The sequence below is a fragment of the Lytechinus variegatus genome, chromosome 10, assembly GCF_018143015.1.
Source record: "Lytechinus variegatus isolate NC3 chromosome 10, Lvar_3.0, whole genome shotgun sequence".
NCBI lineage: Eukaryota > Metazoa > Echinodermata > Echinoidea > Temnopleuroida > Toxopneustidae > Lytechinus > Lytechinus variegatus.
In genome coordinates, this window is record NC_054749.1 from 32155016 (window position 1) to 32169127 (window position 14112).

Here is a 14112-nt window from a genome sequence, read left to right on the forward strand (position 1 = left end):
TTTTGGTCCGACACAATCATATTCAACAAGAGATTGGTTATGTTAAACAACTTTTTAAGACGGTGTGTATAGATTGACTTCACATCATTACCCCTTTATACACTCTTCCTTTCTCTCCCCCCACGCTCTCTCCCTCTCTCTTGAAGCACCTTGCTCTTTCTCTCTCTCTCTCTCTCTCTCTCCCTCTCATCCATCCATCATCTACGTCCAATTTGTCTCGGATGTCTTTGTTCTCACTCTGTAATACGATCGTTTTTAATCATAATTATATTTTCCACCCTCAGCTTTATGTTCACGAATGCATCCTTTCGATGCCAAATTGGCGTTACATTTCAAGAACAAACCCGCGGGGGGAACAGCGCTGACACTGAACTCAATGTGGAAATAGAGGAGTCCATTTTTTGTATACTCTCTCCAAAGAAAACACTCGCTTCGACGTTTTTTCCACCGGTACCCTTGCAAGCTGCATCCCCAGCATATTATGCGCTCTTAAAACTAGCAAATGGCATCGACGCATCGGATTACACAATCTTGTGCACGCGTGCCACCATGAGGACTTCTAGTACTTGTAGACGATCGAAGAGCGACGAACTACACTACTAACAGGACAAGTGATGGAGCTGCGCGCGAACTTTACAAATATTACACAATACTGCATATCCGTGGGAGAACATTCTTTCTTAGACATCAGTTCTTATGCCCTTTTGGTGTTTCCGGAGTTAAAGATTGCGTTTCGTGGATCACCTTTTCCCCAGGAGGCTATCTGATTGCTTGATTAAGGTTTTGAGTTTTTATGGCACAAGGGTTCTTGGAAATTAGGTGACTCCGACAACCCTTTGAAGTTATTAAAAGATACACTCTCGGAGCTTTACTGATTGTTAACAGTTTTTCCGCATTCCTTATAGGTTCAAATAATCTGCCATTTCCACATCAAAACGCGGCATTGCGATTTGATATAAATTGTCCCTCGAGCGAAGATATCAGCAGACCGAGATTGAAGAGGCTACATATCAACATCATTTGGACTGATCAACTTTGAATACTCGCCCTCGCCACCATATCTATTACATTTAGGAGGAGTTGAAACCAGTCGATCATCCATCCCTCCTGAAGATCTTCAATTTTGAAGCCCAACATCTCATCTAACCTTGGTAAAGACCCACAAACCTTGGCAGAATGACAGGAGGAAGTTTCATCGGTCGGACTATTCCTGAGGAAGACCTAAGCAACCAAAGAAGGATCAGAACGGGCTATCTGGACCAAATAGTGTGTCTAAAAACTATCAAAACAAAGAAGGTAGGAACTTGAAAGCTTAATTCGTATTATTCCATATCACAGCATTTTCTTGCTGTAGAGATAAAATTGTCACAGTGTTTTCACACTTTGTACACATGGTGGATATTACATATTCACAATGTTAAAATGCCAAAATTTAAGAGATAATTTCGAACTATTACATGACGAAGGGACGAGTGGTTGACATGGTGGAAATTTATTTGTTGTGATAAAATGCTGACATTTAACAGTGTGAAAAGATGACTTCATGAAAACTTCAAATTTCCAAAAAAAAATCCCACAGCAGTGTGAGTGTTCACATTGTGTTAACACAGTGGACTCTGTGGCCCGTATTCTGAAGTTGGGTTTAATTTAAACTCAGGTTTAAAGTTGTGGTTTAAGTATGGGAAGCCAAAAGTATCAACATTTTTATTAAGTTGTATGTTTCTGATGTTCACTGCTCTTTCCTGATTCGTCGATGGTGAAGACAATCATCTATTTATACTTCCTAGACAATTATGAATGATCCGAGAGCCAAATGAGCTGAGATACATGTATGGTATATCTCTACTGTTAGTGATGTATGTAACAATTGGTTATCACAACTTTAAACCTGAGTTTAAGTTAAACCTGACTTCAGAATACGGGCCTGTGAGTAAGAGCTTTACAATGTTACACTTGATTATTTTGACAGTGGGGTGATTTTAATGTGTTCACGGTGTGGAACACACTGTGAGTCACCCTACAGGACACTCGCCCGTATTCTGATAGCAGGCTTAACTTAAACTCATGTTTAAAGTTTGTGGTTTAAGTATGGGAAGCCAATTGCTACATAAATCGCTAACAGTAGAGATATCATACTTCAGCTCATTTTGCTCTCAAATCATTCATAATTGTCTAGGAAGTATTAATAGATGATTGTCTTCACCATCGATGAATCAGGAAAGAGCACAGTAAACATAAGAAACATACAACTTAACAATTTTGATACTTTTGGCTTCCCATACTTAAACCACAACTTTAAACCTGAGTTTAAGTTAAACCTGCTATCAGAATACGGGCTACTGTGTTCTCTCCAAAAAGGAAATGCACGAAAGATAATTTGCAATATTGCCTTTTCATGAGATATAGCTAAAATGCAGCTGCTTTTATCATTTATGCATCGGAAATAGCATTTACTTTTCTTCCTTTTTAATAATCAATGATATACTGCAATATTAATGTTCGGAATTCGATTCTTTGCTTCTTATTGATTCAACGATTTCATCTATAATTATGTGTCTAATTTCGTTTTAATTAACTCTATTGATTGACGTATTCCCATAACGTAGGTTCGGTTCCTCTTAATGTCTTCTGCCTTTTTGTTGAAAAAAGATATACGACTGCTCTCACCGGGGTTCCTCCCCAACGCTGATTCTTCTTCTGGTAGCTTTTAAGCAGAAAAATATGATGATGAAGATTACAATGGTGATGACAACGATAATCATGATGAGTAAAAATAATGATAATGATAAAAATAACAATAATAATAATAATAATAATTATAACTGTTATCAATAACCATTTCGTATCATCCTTCGGATGAACCTGCAAGTACCTCTTCCCCTTCCAGTATTCCTTCGTTTTATCTTTTTATTTTCCCTTATTTATTCATTTATTTTCTTTGGAGGTTTCTCTATAATTATATTCCCCATTCTCTCTTCATCACTTTCGCTTACTTGTCTCGCTACGAGAATATTACTGACGAGAAAGTACTTCATCTTGGAACAATGGCATTTTACTCACGTTATACCCAATCAAGAAAACATTAACATTCAATTATTAACTTGCTGTCACGATGCTACAGATGACAGACAGTAGTAGAATTTTGAAGCCAGACCATGAAAGGCATCATTTCCGAAAACCCTCGGCGCGCCGGTGTTGATAAGAAAACTGCAATACGTCATAATACAAGTGTCTTGTACATTTTTCTTTTGTAATGATAAACTCATATTGATCGTGTATGGTCTAATATAAGCTTATCAGTCCTATCTATCATTTAAAACTAATGACAACTTTTCAAAAGTGTTCAATAATTTAGTTCCTTATATAAAACGAGTAAACGTATAAACCTAAGAAATGCAAAACTAGATAAATGGTACTTAAAAAGAGGGATAATGAGACAGAGAAAGAATACACGAAGAGACGACCGGGACAGGGAGAGAGACAGAAAGAGAGCGAATGTAGAGATAGGGGGAGGATAGAGGGTGGAAAGGAAGAGGGAACGGGAGGAGGAGGGGGAGGCACTAAAGAGACAACGAGAAAAAGATAAAGAGAGGGGTATATAAATGTATATAAAACGTGAATATTAAAGGGAGAGGAGGAGGGTGACAGGTGGAATGGAGGAGAAGAGGGGATAATGACAGAGAGAGGAGGAGGAGGGAAAAGGAGCAGAGATGGGGGGGGGGGGTGAGAGAGGGGGAGAGAGAGCATCGAAACAAACACAAAGGAATAAATAACCCTGGATCATGCAATGCCCATGCGGATATAGATACGTCATGAAGAGACAAGGATGCGGGACGGTTTCCATGACAACTCAGCATCCATTGCGGTTTGAGAATACCTGCCTCATCCGGTCCAAAACGAGTATGTTTCGCTTGCTAATCAATATCTTAGGGGGTACAGTGTGAGGAGAGCAACTTGGAGATATCATACATATACCTAGTTCTTTTTAAAAGGTAAACCTATTTTACAAACATGGGAAATTATAATTATCTAGTTCTTGTGTATATCATGTATCATTTTGACATTTCCAGGCGATTTCCAAGGACTTGAATATTTTTACCCTGGTATTAGCCCGGTAAGTCTTTTACAAGGGCACAATGAATCATTTCAAGGAATTCCTTCCAGGTATACTACCTAGATTGAGTGCAGCACAATATGGATCAATTCCTTGCTGTATATCATGCCCTGGCTATTAGGATTCAAACCCCATCGGAAACTAATCCACTACGTGCCACCACTCTCCGCGCAATTTGACAATGGAATTTGACAAATCAACATTATGAGATATCTATCTCATCAATTTGATAGGTAGAGAAAACATCGTCCTGAAATACTTCATATTTGCATTAATAAATTTACATAATTATCTCCTTTGAAATTATCATGTAGGTTTTCTTCGATTAGATAACTTCTTTAAACAAATCAGTGAAGACATGTTTCAAGTTTGTAATAGTACGGTTGATGACGCCAAAATATTTGTAGGCCGTGTCCCTTGCATTGATTGGCCTTGCGGATACCATTTACCGGATATGAGAGTTCGTTGTACAAACAATGTTTGCCTCGCTTGAAGATTGATTGTAGTCACCATCTGACCATGTTCGATAACTACTTCACATCAAGACGTTTTTGATATGGCAAAAGATCGTTTGCCAGAGTTTGAGTCTGGAATAATTTGGCCAGTCTATACTGATCTTCTGCCTTGCAAAATCATGAGCTATATAAGAAAAGGTACGTGCGTGTAACAACGATTAAAGCCCATCCAATGCAACACGATCAGATACTGGTAAACATGCATGTTAACGTAACAAAAAGCTAAAGTTCTAGGCCGCAAAATTTAAACACAATGTTAACATTGATAGCTCAAGATACCTGCCGAGAATCGGCATAGGACAAACTTCATTTTAAGAGGTGTGGAAATTGACCAACACTAACACCAAATGGCCAATTAAGATCTTGGAATCAACTATTTATATTATGGAAACTGCATGGTATCAGGGCTCAGAAATTAATCAAAAGTAATGTCTTGAGTATTTTCATCATGCAAAAGTTATCTCAACCTTATGAGTTCTTTTTGACACCAGCTTTAGAACACGTGACCAATTACGTTTTGCTTTAATTCGATCCCATTCATTTTCCATTAACTAATATCAATTCAAAGTGCTAAAAAATAAAACCGAAATAAATAGACAAAACGCAAAATAATTCAGAATAAAAACTATAATTGAAATTTATTCTTGCTTTACATACTTGCTTTTAACCCATACAAGAATTATGAACAATAGAATTATCTTACCTTATATTGATATGAGATTTAAGTAAAACAGCTTTTCACTGTAGACATTTAGTACGCAGTTACGTCAAACTGCATTTTGCTGTGGTGCCATTAGCCCTTGATTTCGCTTTTCATCCTTTATTGGATTGATGCGCTCGAAAGTTTTTGGTTTAAACATTGGACCGTATTTTATTCCATTATTAAAGACAAATATCAGTTAATACACATTTTTTCCTTCAAATCGCAAACAGGTCGTGTAGTGTTCAGATGGCTTAAGAGAGTGGACTCATAAATACACTTTTGGGCAGGGCAGAATTTTAGGATTTTTGTCTGATTCAGTATGTGAAAACTAAAAACAGTTGGACATGATATGTGTAGATTTCATTCATTAAAATTTTACACTTTGAAATTCGTTATCGACAGCTTTATTCCTCTTCCATTCCGCCGGAGTACCAGGACCAAATCTCATCCATTATTCAGCTTCATCCAGCAATAAAAACCTTTACATTTAAATTATTCAACATTGTGGCTCGCAAACGGGATAACCCCTCCAGTCTGTCTTGATCTAAATATGAGTTGAACTCTTCGAAAAAGACTCTCCAATTATGATACTAAACGCGTGCTTAAGTAACCACAATGCAACAAATAACGAAGAGCATCTCTTTTCAATCTTTAAGTAGGTATACTTCGTGTCGACCAACTGCAGCTTGTAGCGCTTGGTCGAGATACGCGGTCAGTACACCACCCGCCCTCCGATACATACGTCATCCACACACCCATGGGCGGAAATCCCAGGGGACAGGGGGGACGTGCCCCCCCCCCCACTACTCAAAATAGTAGGGGGGACACAATAGCAAATGTCCCCCTACTATTTTGGTTCTTTTGTGATGCTATAAGAAATATATCACTCAAAAAGACTCGGGCCAATATGATTCATTTGCTGGCAATATATTTGATGTTCCCCTCAAGGCTAGTCAATATTATATAAATATACATCTCTATGTCATGGACAAATAAATACGCATGATGTAATGACGTAACAATCAGCAGACCGAACTCGCACTGCATGAGCAGGTTTTGCATCGAAATTTATAAATTTCACATGAAAAAAAAATCAATTTTTATGTATCATATAAACCAAATAATAAATGTTTTTTTCATTCGTGCAATGGACAGAATACTTCATTCGGCTACGCCTCGTTGAATGGATCATTTCATCTTTCACCTCACGAAGTATTCTGTCCATTGCACTCATAAACATTCATTATTTGTATACTATTAAGCATATCCGTGTACTAGGTTTGGATACGGACAAAAAGTGAATGAACCTCGAGTTAGATTTTAATTTGAAACTTTTTGTGATTTATTCAATAAAAACTCGCTTATGAAGATATCTGTGGAAGATTGTGAGCGGGTGTCTTTGTGTGCATGTTGGGTGTCTACTTGAAAATGTGGGATTAACGTGTTTGTGAGTGAGAATGTATACTTGTTGGGGAAGAATAATTCTAGAATTTGTGATAAGAATTTAACGATGATAAAGAGCAAGTGCTTTACAATGCAGGAAGAAATAATGATATATCGATAGCGAGTTTTATTTGTAAATATATTCAGCGATTGATTTAAACTAGTCTTTTCAATTCCAAACATGTAAATACAAGTTCATAAAACGGTGTCACTCCTAAGCATTGTAAACAAGTTTTCGACGAAAATTCCGGTGCAAGTGTGCCTACTATTGCTATTTACCTTGGAGCAAATTTGAAAAATATAGGATTCTTCTACATCAAAAAAAAATAAAATTGTTATAAATTTAGGTCATCTGATTGGTATCTTAGATTGCCAAAGTTCATGGAAAACAATCCTTGCATCACATTCCAAGTAAAGTGTTTGTAATTGTTGCAAATGTATCAGGAAAATACGAAAAGTTCGGGATAATATTGGATAAAGATTCGAAATTATATATTTCAATTTCGTATATTCCCCAGGGATATGTGTTTCTATCTCTTGATTATCTGGAATAATATCTCACGGATGTTTGAGCACTGTATTGTAATCAATCCCCACTGTAGTCTTTAATTCTTCTCTTTTATTTCAGAGATGGGTGGTTTTTCAAGGTGATCTAAAGACCGGTAAGTGCTGATCAAGAAATTAATCTTGCAAACATAATTCTGATAAGCTAGTCATGCTTATGTTGATGATTGGTAATAAAGAGATTTCTACTGATATCAGATAGAAATAAAATAGTATGTGCTCAATTATTTGAAATGTACTTCGCAGCATTATTAGGAATACTGGAATGATTCGTAACAATTGTTTGGATATAATGTCGCGAGAATAACAACTGGATACAAGAAATATTCCACTTAAGCTCAAGGATTTTGGATGGGACCTGTTTCTTGTTCAAATCAATTAAATTAATTAAACATTTGATATCAAATATACAAACGAGTGTTTATCAGAAGCGGTAGGTACCAAATCGGCTACGGGTTTTTCACCTCATATTATATCTTACTTTCATTCCTTTCGAAATTGTTTGTTTGGATAGTCTTTTGAAATTAGATACCGCTTTTAATGGAATTCTGCAACTTTTTGTAAAAGACTGGAACATCTGTTGCTGAAGTGATACGCATTGGGTGTGAGCTGACTAACCAGTGGACCTGGTCTATATCTTATCCTATTTCTTCGACGTCAAAGTCATCTACAGACGTCGAGTAGTAACTTTGCTATGTGAGACACACAAAAGAATATATATCTGGGGAAAGTAAACAAGTTATGCTATAACTATCATGAACTATAACATATAACAATATACAAGCATTGTCATACAAAAGTAGCCTCTTAATTCGCAAAATGTAAGACAGACTTAGGAAAACCTTACAACGGAAGGAAGATTCTTCAAAGTCAGTAATCTTGATTGTTGACCCCTATTCCTCCACCTCAAGGGTTGTTCCAGCTGAAGATCTTCAAGAAGATGGACGAGAAGATCTTGAAGAGTGCTTACACCGTAAACAAAGATACCTTCATGGGCACCGAACGGGGGATGATGCAGAGACCAGGGAAACGGAAGTCACCCATCGAATATTGGGCTATCATGCTAGCCGCAGATACCATCCTCTTCCAGGAGTCCAAATCCGTGTCACGTGATCTGTTTGTTAAGAAGATGGCGTCGGAAGATTTGGCCACCTGGTACGCATTCATCAAGTCACATTTTTTCAGCGGTAAGTGCCATATAACCATAAATATAACTGATCGTTAATTTTTAATTGTTGCATTAATTATTCGGAGATTGTAATCCCAATGCATTCAAGAAATTCCCCCTTTTTAATCTTAGGCCTAAATGTAACTAGTTCTTGTGTTTAAAAGTTAAAATCCCAAATCACCAGAAGTTTTAAGTGTTTTTATGAACTGTCTTTATCAGTGGCGTACCGTGGGTCACGGCATTGGGGGGGGGGGGGCACCAGCAAAAATTTTGAGTCACTTAGTGAGCGCGCTTCGCGCGCTCAGTTGTCAGGTATACTGACCTAATATAGACATTTTAAGGAAGCACTTGTAGTCATTATAATCAAAAATAAAAATACGCATCTCAGTAATCAAATAATGCGAGCGCGAAGCGCGAGCTGAAAATTTTTGATATTCAGACCTAAGAAGGGACATTATAATCGATTTTGTAATCATGATACGTACCTGTCTCGCTAAACAATGCGAGCGCGAAGCGCGAGCCGAAATTTTTGTATATATTGACCCCAAACAGGGAGATCTTAATGACTATATTTTAGGAATCCCTTAATAGTATACATATCTCACCATAGTCATCTAATGCGAGTGCCAAGCGCTTGCTAATTTTGTTAGAATTACATCTGAACACATGAAGCACTTTGTGTAGTCATTGTAATCATGATTACCATACGCATCTCACTAATCAAATATTGCGAGCGCGAGCTGAAAATTTAGATAATTCAGACCTGAAGCGGGGCATTCTAAGGCTTGCTTGTAGGAATTCACTAAAACCATACGTATTTCACTAACCAAATGATGCGAGCGCGAAGCGCGAGCTGAAAATTTTTGATATTCAGATCAGAAAAAGGGACATTTTAAGGACTGATTTTAGGAATTCACGGAGAGCAGACTTATCTCACCAATCCACTGATACGAACGTAATCGCGGACAGGAAATGTTTTATATTAATACTTTAACATGGGGCAATCATTTTAAGTAGTCATTAAAAAAGAACCATATGTCACTACATAAAACAATAATATATTTGGTGTATCTTGACTTGAAACGGGAGTTTTTCGTACAACAGGTTTATATCTCTTTAAACAGACAATGCGAGCACCATGAACAATGACAACATAGGCCCTGAGCAAATTATGTTTCATAGAGTTATGATAAAAATGTTTCCTATGACATATAGCATAACTTGATTATAATGAATAATAATTTCTTCTTTTCCACTACGTTACTCTTCCTTTCTCCCTCTGTTTCTCCTTTTCCCCGTTTTTTTTTTTTTTTTTTTTGGTCAGCCGATGGGGGGGGGGCACGTGCCCCCATGCCCCCCGTAGTTACGCCACTGGTCTTTATACAGAATCAGTAATTGATTCGTGTAGATCATGACTGCAGATGGTCTGTCACTGTCTCAATCTCAAAATCTCAAAGAAGGCATCGACAAAGGAATAATCCAAATATCGATATCGTTCTTGGCTGGCAAAATTGTTGCTTCGTATAAGCTGACATGAAGTTTAGGAAGTCTAGGATCTGGATATACATCACTATGTCCTCTAGACACCGCGCCTCAAACCAGTTGTCGCTAAAAACAAAATGACCACTTTATTTCTTGTCTTTTCCTATCACATTTGTGTAGAGAGTTGGACGGTTTTTCCATTGAAAGGCATCGTGGCGCCAGAGTTTAGAATGGCTCTTCACTTGACGCACCATGCTATGTGCTTGGCCACTCTGAGCCCGCCAAAATGCTGCATCGCCTGGGACCTAAAAAGAATCACACAGACTAGTATACAGGAAGAAACCCTCGGATTTCACATCGACAGCACCGGGAGCGATGCAGGTAAAAGAACATAATATCAGTTGCCCATCAATATGGAAAGCGAAAATGCCAAAGAACACTGATTTACTTGTTGCAGTATAAATCCAGAATCATCGCTCTAGCTAGGAAACTACAATGTTATGCACATTGGATAATCTCATGTAAATGGATCTCATAAAACCTTGATTAAGGGTTTGTGGTTGGGTTTATGAAAAGGGTCTATACTGCAAGTGGTAAAAGTCCTTAAGTACCCTTTCCTTTTCTCTTCCTAATAAACACCCCGTTCTGTGATCAAGGAGTATTTATAAACATTTTGCTTTCCATATACAACAATAAAGCCCTAATTCATGGTTAATTGTCACTTTAAAAAAAGGCCTTTTCTTCTTTCCGTTTGATCCTTTCCATTATAACCTCATTCTAGTTCGCCTGTAATAGGCAGATTCTCAGTACAAAATAGGCTTCTCTATTTGCTACATTTTCAATATACAATAAGTTGCAAAATGGTCTGACTTTATGGATGATGAGGTTTTGCTGTAACACCATGTACGTTATTCCTGAATATGACTGCTGGTTCATTTTTTCAGTATAATAGCACTTAAAAACAACTGTTATTCTCGACGTTTCAAGCACATAAGCTTTGCTCTTCGTCAGGACTATGTTGAATCATCGTGTACTTGAAACTATGATGGGTCGGGTGAAATAATTAGCCTGATAAAAAATGGCTTATTCCCATGAATGTGCTTTCAATGTAAATTCAGTCCTCTATAACACATCTTAAAGTTTAATATTTTCAGGGTATTCTTCATATCTAAAATCCCTTTCTTACAGGTTACTGCGAGTTGAAGACAGAATCTAAGAAGACCGCAGGAGAGATCTATCGTATCCTCTCCCGTCACCATAGCAAGGGTTCCATCAGAGGCGCCCTCCCTAAACTACCCCCTATGGAACCAATCGTTGCACCCCCTCTTCTCTTCATGAGGCCTGACCTTAAACCTGGCGGAGTTCCCGGTAAGTATGGCGATCGGACATAAAACCGTTTCATTCCGTTACACTGTCGTACTACTTAAAGATCCCATTACGACAAGAAATTTTGAAGATACGGGACAGCGTGAAAACGTTTAATCGCAAATATGAACCGCCTTTATCGATATCTGGGGCAGTCTTGTGAAACAAAATCGGTTTCAAAACTGCCGTTTTTCAGGATCGAAACTAGAGAACCTGATTAATCGGTGGAGGTAGGATTGGCGTGGCATATATGCATTGATTTGATCTGACGCTGTGTACAGGTGTTCCTCTGTACCGGAGTTCAGAAAGACTTTTAATGACTGTATTGTTTAATATAATGATTTTAAATCGATCGCATCCTCTGCGAAAATACCCATGGGGTTGATTGTATTCTTCATTTCCTTTTCTTTGCAACGTTTTTTCCCTTAACAACTTTATAAGAATACATAACCGGAAGCATACCTTTTCGATTATTTCATACTCAAATAGGTCCCCATCCAAAGACCGGGATCTTTCGAATATCTAGGTCTACATAATCAGAATCTCCCCCATCTCTCTCTCTACATAACTTATTTCTGTCATCCATCAAAAGCAACCAACATCATCCATCATCACTGTTATTATCTTTATAACCATCACGTTGCAATTGTTATGCTTGATGATAGCACTAAATTGGAAGTAATTTCAAGACAGTTACGTTCTCTTTTCTCTTCAAGGACCTGAGCGCTACACGGCCTCTCCGTCTCGCCTTAGAGGAAGACCCCCTCAGCCTCCAAAACCACATCCGGGTACTCCGCCAGACTTTCTGACCGAAGACGGCCATTTTGATTCTCTCATAGATGACAACGACCCCGATGAATGTGATGTTGAAGGGCTCATTGAGGAAACGCACGTCGATATGGTCTCGCTGATGTCGGCCGGGCGGGATGACATAGCCGCTTACGTTAACACGTGAATGCCAGCAAGAAAAAGGAGTGTCGAATTTGGGTCGTTGGACGAGGACTATAATGTAGCGGGCCTATATTTTTCGTCGAGAAAAGGAGTATGATTTCATCGTAAACCTTAATCGGAACATTAATTTCTTTCCCTATACATGTACAAATCTCGTATCATTTCAATCTAAGATTTTCCAAGAAATAAAGAACGTGAGAGATGGAAGTGTTTTGGGGCATCGCTAGGCCATTTTGGTTGGGGGACTGTCAGACCTATATATTTGCCGACACTGATGATGATACTTTGAGATAAAGCCGACAAAAATTATGATGCTTTCTCTTATTCTCACTGACCCCAGACACAAACTCCCCCGGCCGTACACATGGGTTTTCAATGTAACAGGCCTGCTATTAAAAACAAAGTGAAAATGCGAAGTGATCTTGGGCTCACTGGTGAAAAATTGTAATAAAGGTGTTTTTTTTTCAATTCGGGAATGGACATCCCCCTCCTTCGCGCAAAGTATATTACTGTTCATAATAACGTCTAAGTGGATTATCATTGCATAAAAGATTGTTTGCGCCACAATTTGTTATGACAGTCTATTTATGTTTGCGAGAGAACGATGTCATTGGTTGTCACCACTCTCTCTAGATATACCGCATGGTGTAGGCCTGGGCCTGTGTCCCGATGCATAAAAGCTATATAATCATGGTAACTTTGCCTTCCAGTGGTAATTACCATGGTAACGATGTTCAATAGCCAACCAGAATCGAGGATTCCATACAAGATATCATTGGTTGTCAAAGTTACCATAATCTTAACTTTTATTAAACGGGGCCTAACATATTTTCGGTGAGCGACGTATGTATCTAGAGTATTGAGCTAGGATCCGGACGCGAGGATGAATATAGGGGGTTATTATTTTGTTCAACGAGCAAAAAACTACTGCCACAGAAAAAAAGAAGCCTTTGTTGAAAATTTACGAACCCAAACGGCAGAAATATACTCTATCGTCTCTACTTCGTCCAACAGTCAAAGTGCAAATGTATCGTCCGCTCTGAATATAAGACGAAACTGATTTTCTGAGTCTTGAATTTTCGACGAAGACTTCTATTAAGGCGACCGCACACATTACGATCGGTCTGCGACCCGATTTTGGAATAACACGTAGTAGAATTTGTTGCTAATATTGAGACATGGAATATCTTACTGTGTAATGTTCGAAATCATCGTACGAATACATATGTTCAAATTTGTGACTATGCTATCATCCTTCTTAGAATAAAAAGCAAATGTAATGACGTCATAGCGGTCGTACGATTGGCTACGATTTGAAAAATAAATTGACTTTTACTCCAAAATAAAGGCTTGCAATCTTTCAAAATGGTTATATTAGTTTTATTTCAATTAATTTCAACCTGTAATAAAATGATGTGTTCCATTCATATTCTCAGAAAATTAGCAAAATGCGATTTGTTCCAAATCCGATCGCGAGCCGTCGTAAGGTGTGCGGTGGCCTTTAGGCATCCAATGTCTTTCGACAATACCTTATACTCTGTTCTTAAATCATTTTTGCGCGACAACACCCTATTCAGTGTTCCACTGTAACTTTGCCATATTACAATGCAGAGCTGCCAGCCTGAACAAGAACAATTCAGTAGTTTAAAAGCTGAAAATCAGTATTTTTGATGGGGAATCATTATTTATAAGAAATATCTTTGGGCGACAGATAAAACTTAACTTCATTAATCAATACAGTATTTTGCATAAAACCATCAGAATTTTTCTCATTTTTTCAGAACTCAATACTGAAAAAAAGAGTAGT

The 14112-nt window shown here is 37.9% G+C and overlaps 1 protein-coding gene across 1 annotated transcript; it reads left to right on the forward strand.

Moving 5' to 3' along the window:
• The first annotated feature begins 544 nt into the window (after positions 1–544).
• Positions 545–13458, forward strand: LOC121423017. The gene is made up of 6 exons (XM_041618288.1): positions 545–1296; positions 7404–7437; positions 8251–8526; positions 10170–10370; positions 11178–11357; positions 12071–13458. Exons 1-6 carry the CDS (start codon positions 1177–1179, stop codon positions 12307–12309), a joined length of 1050 nt encoding a protein of 349 aa, XP_041474222.1. The 5' UTR covers positions 545–1176; the 3' UTR covers positions 12310–13458.
• The last annotated feature ends 654 nt before the right edge of the window (positions 13459–14112 follow it).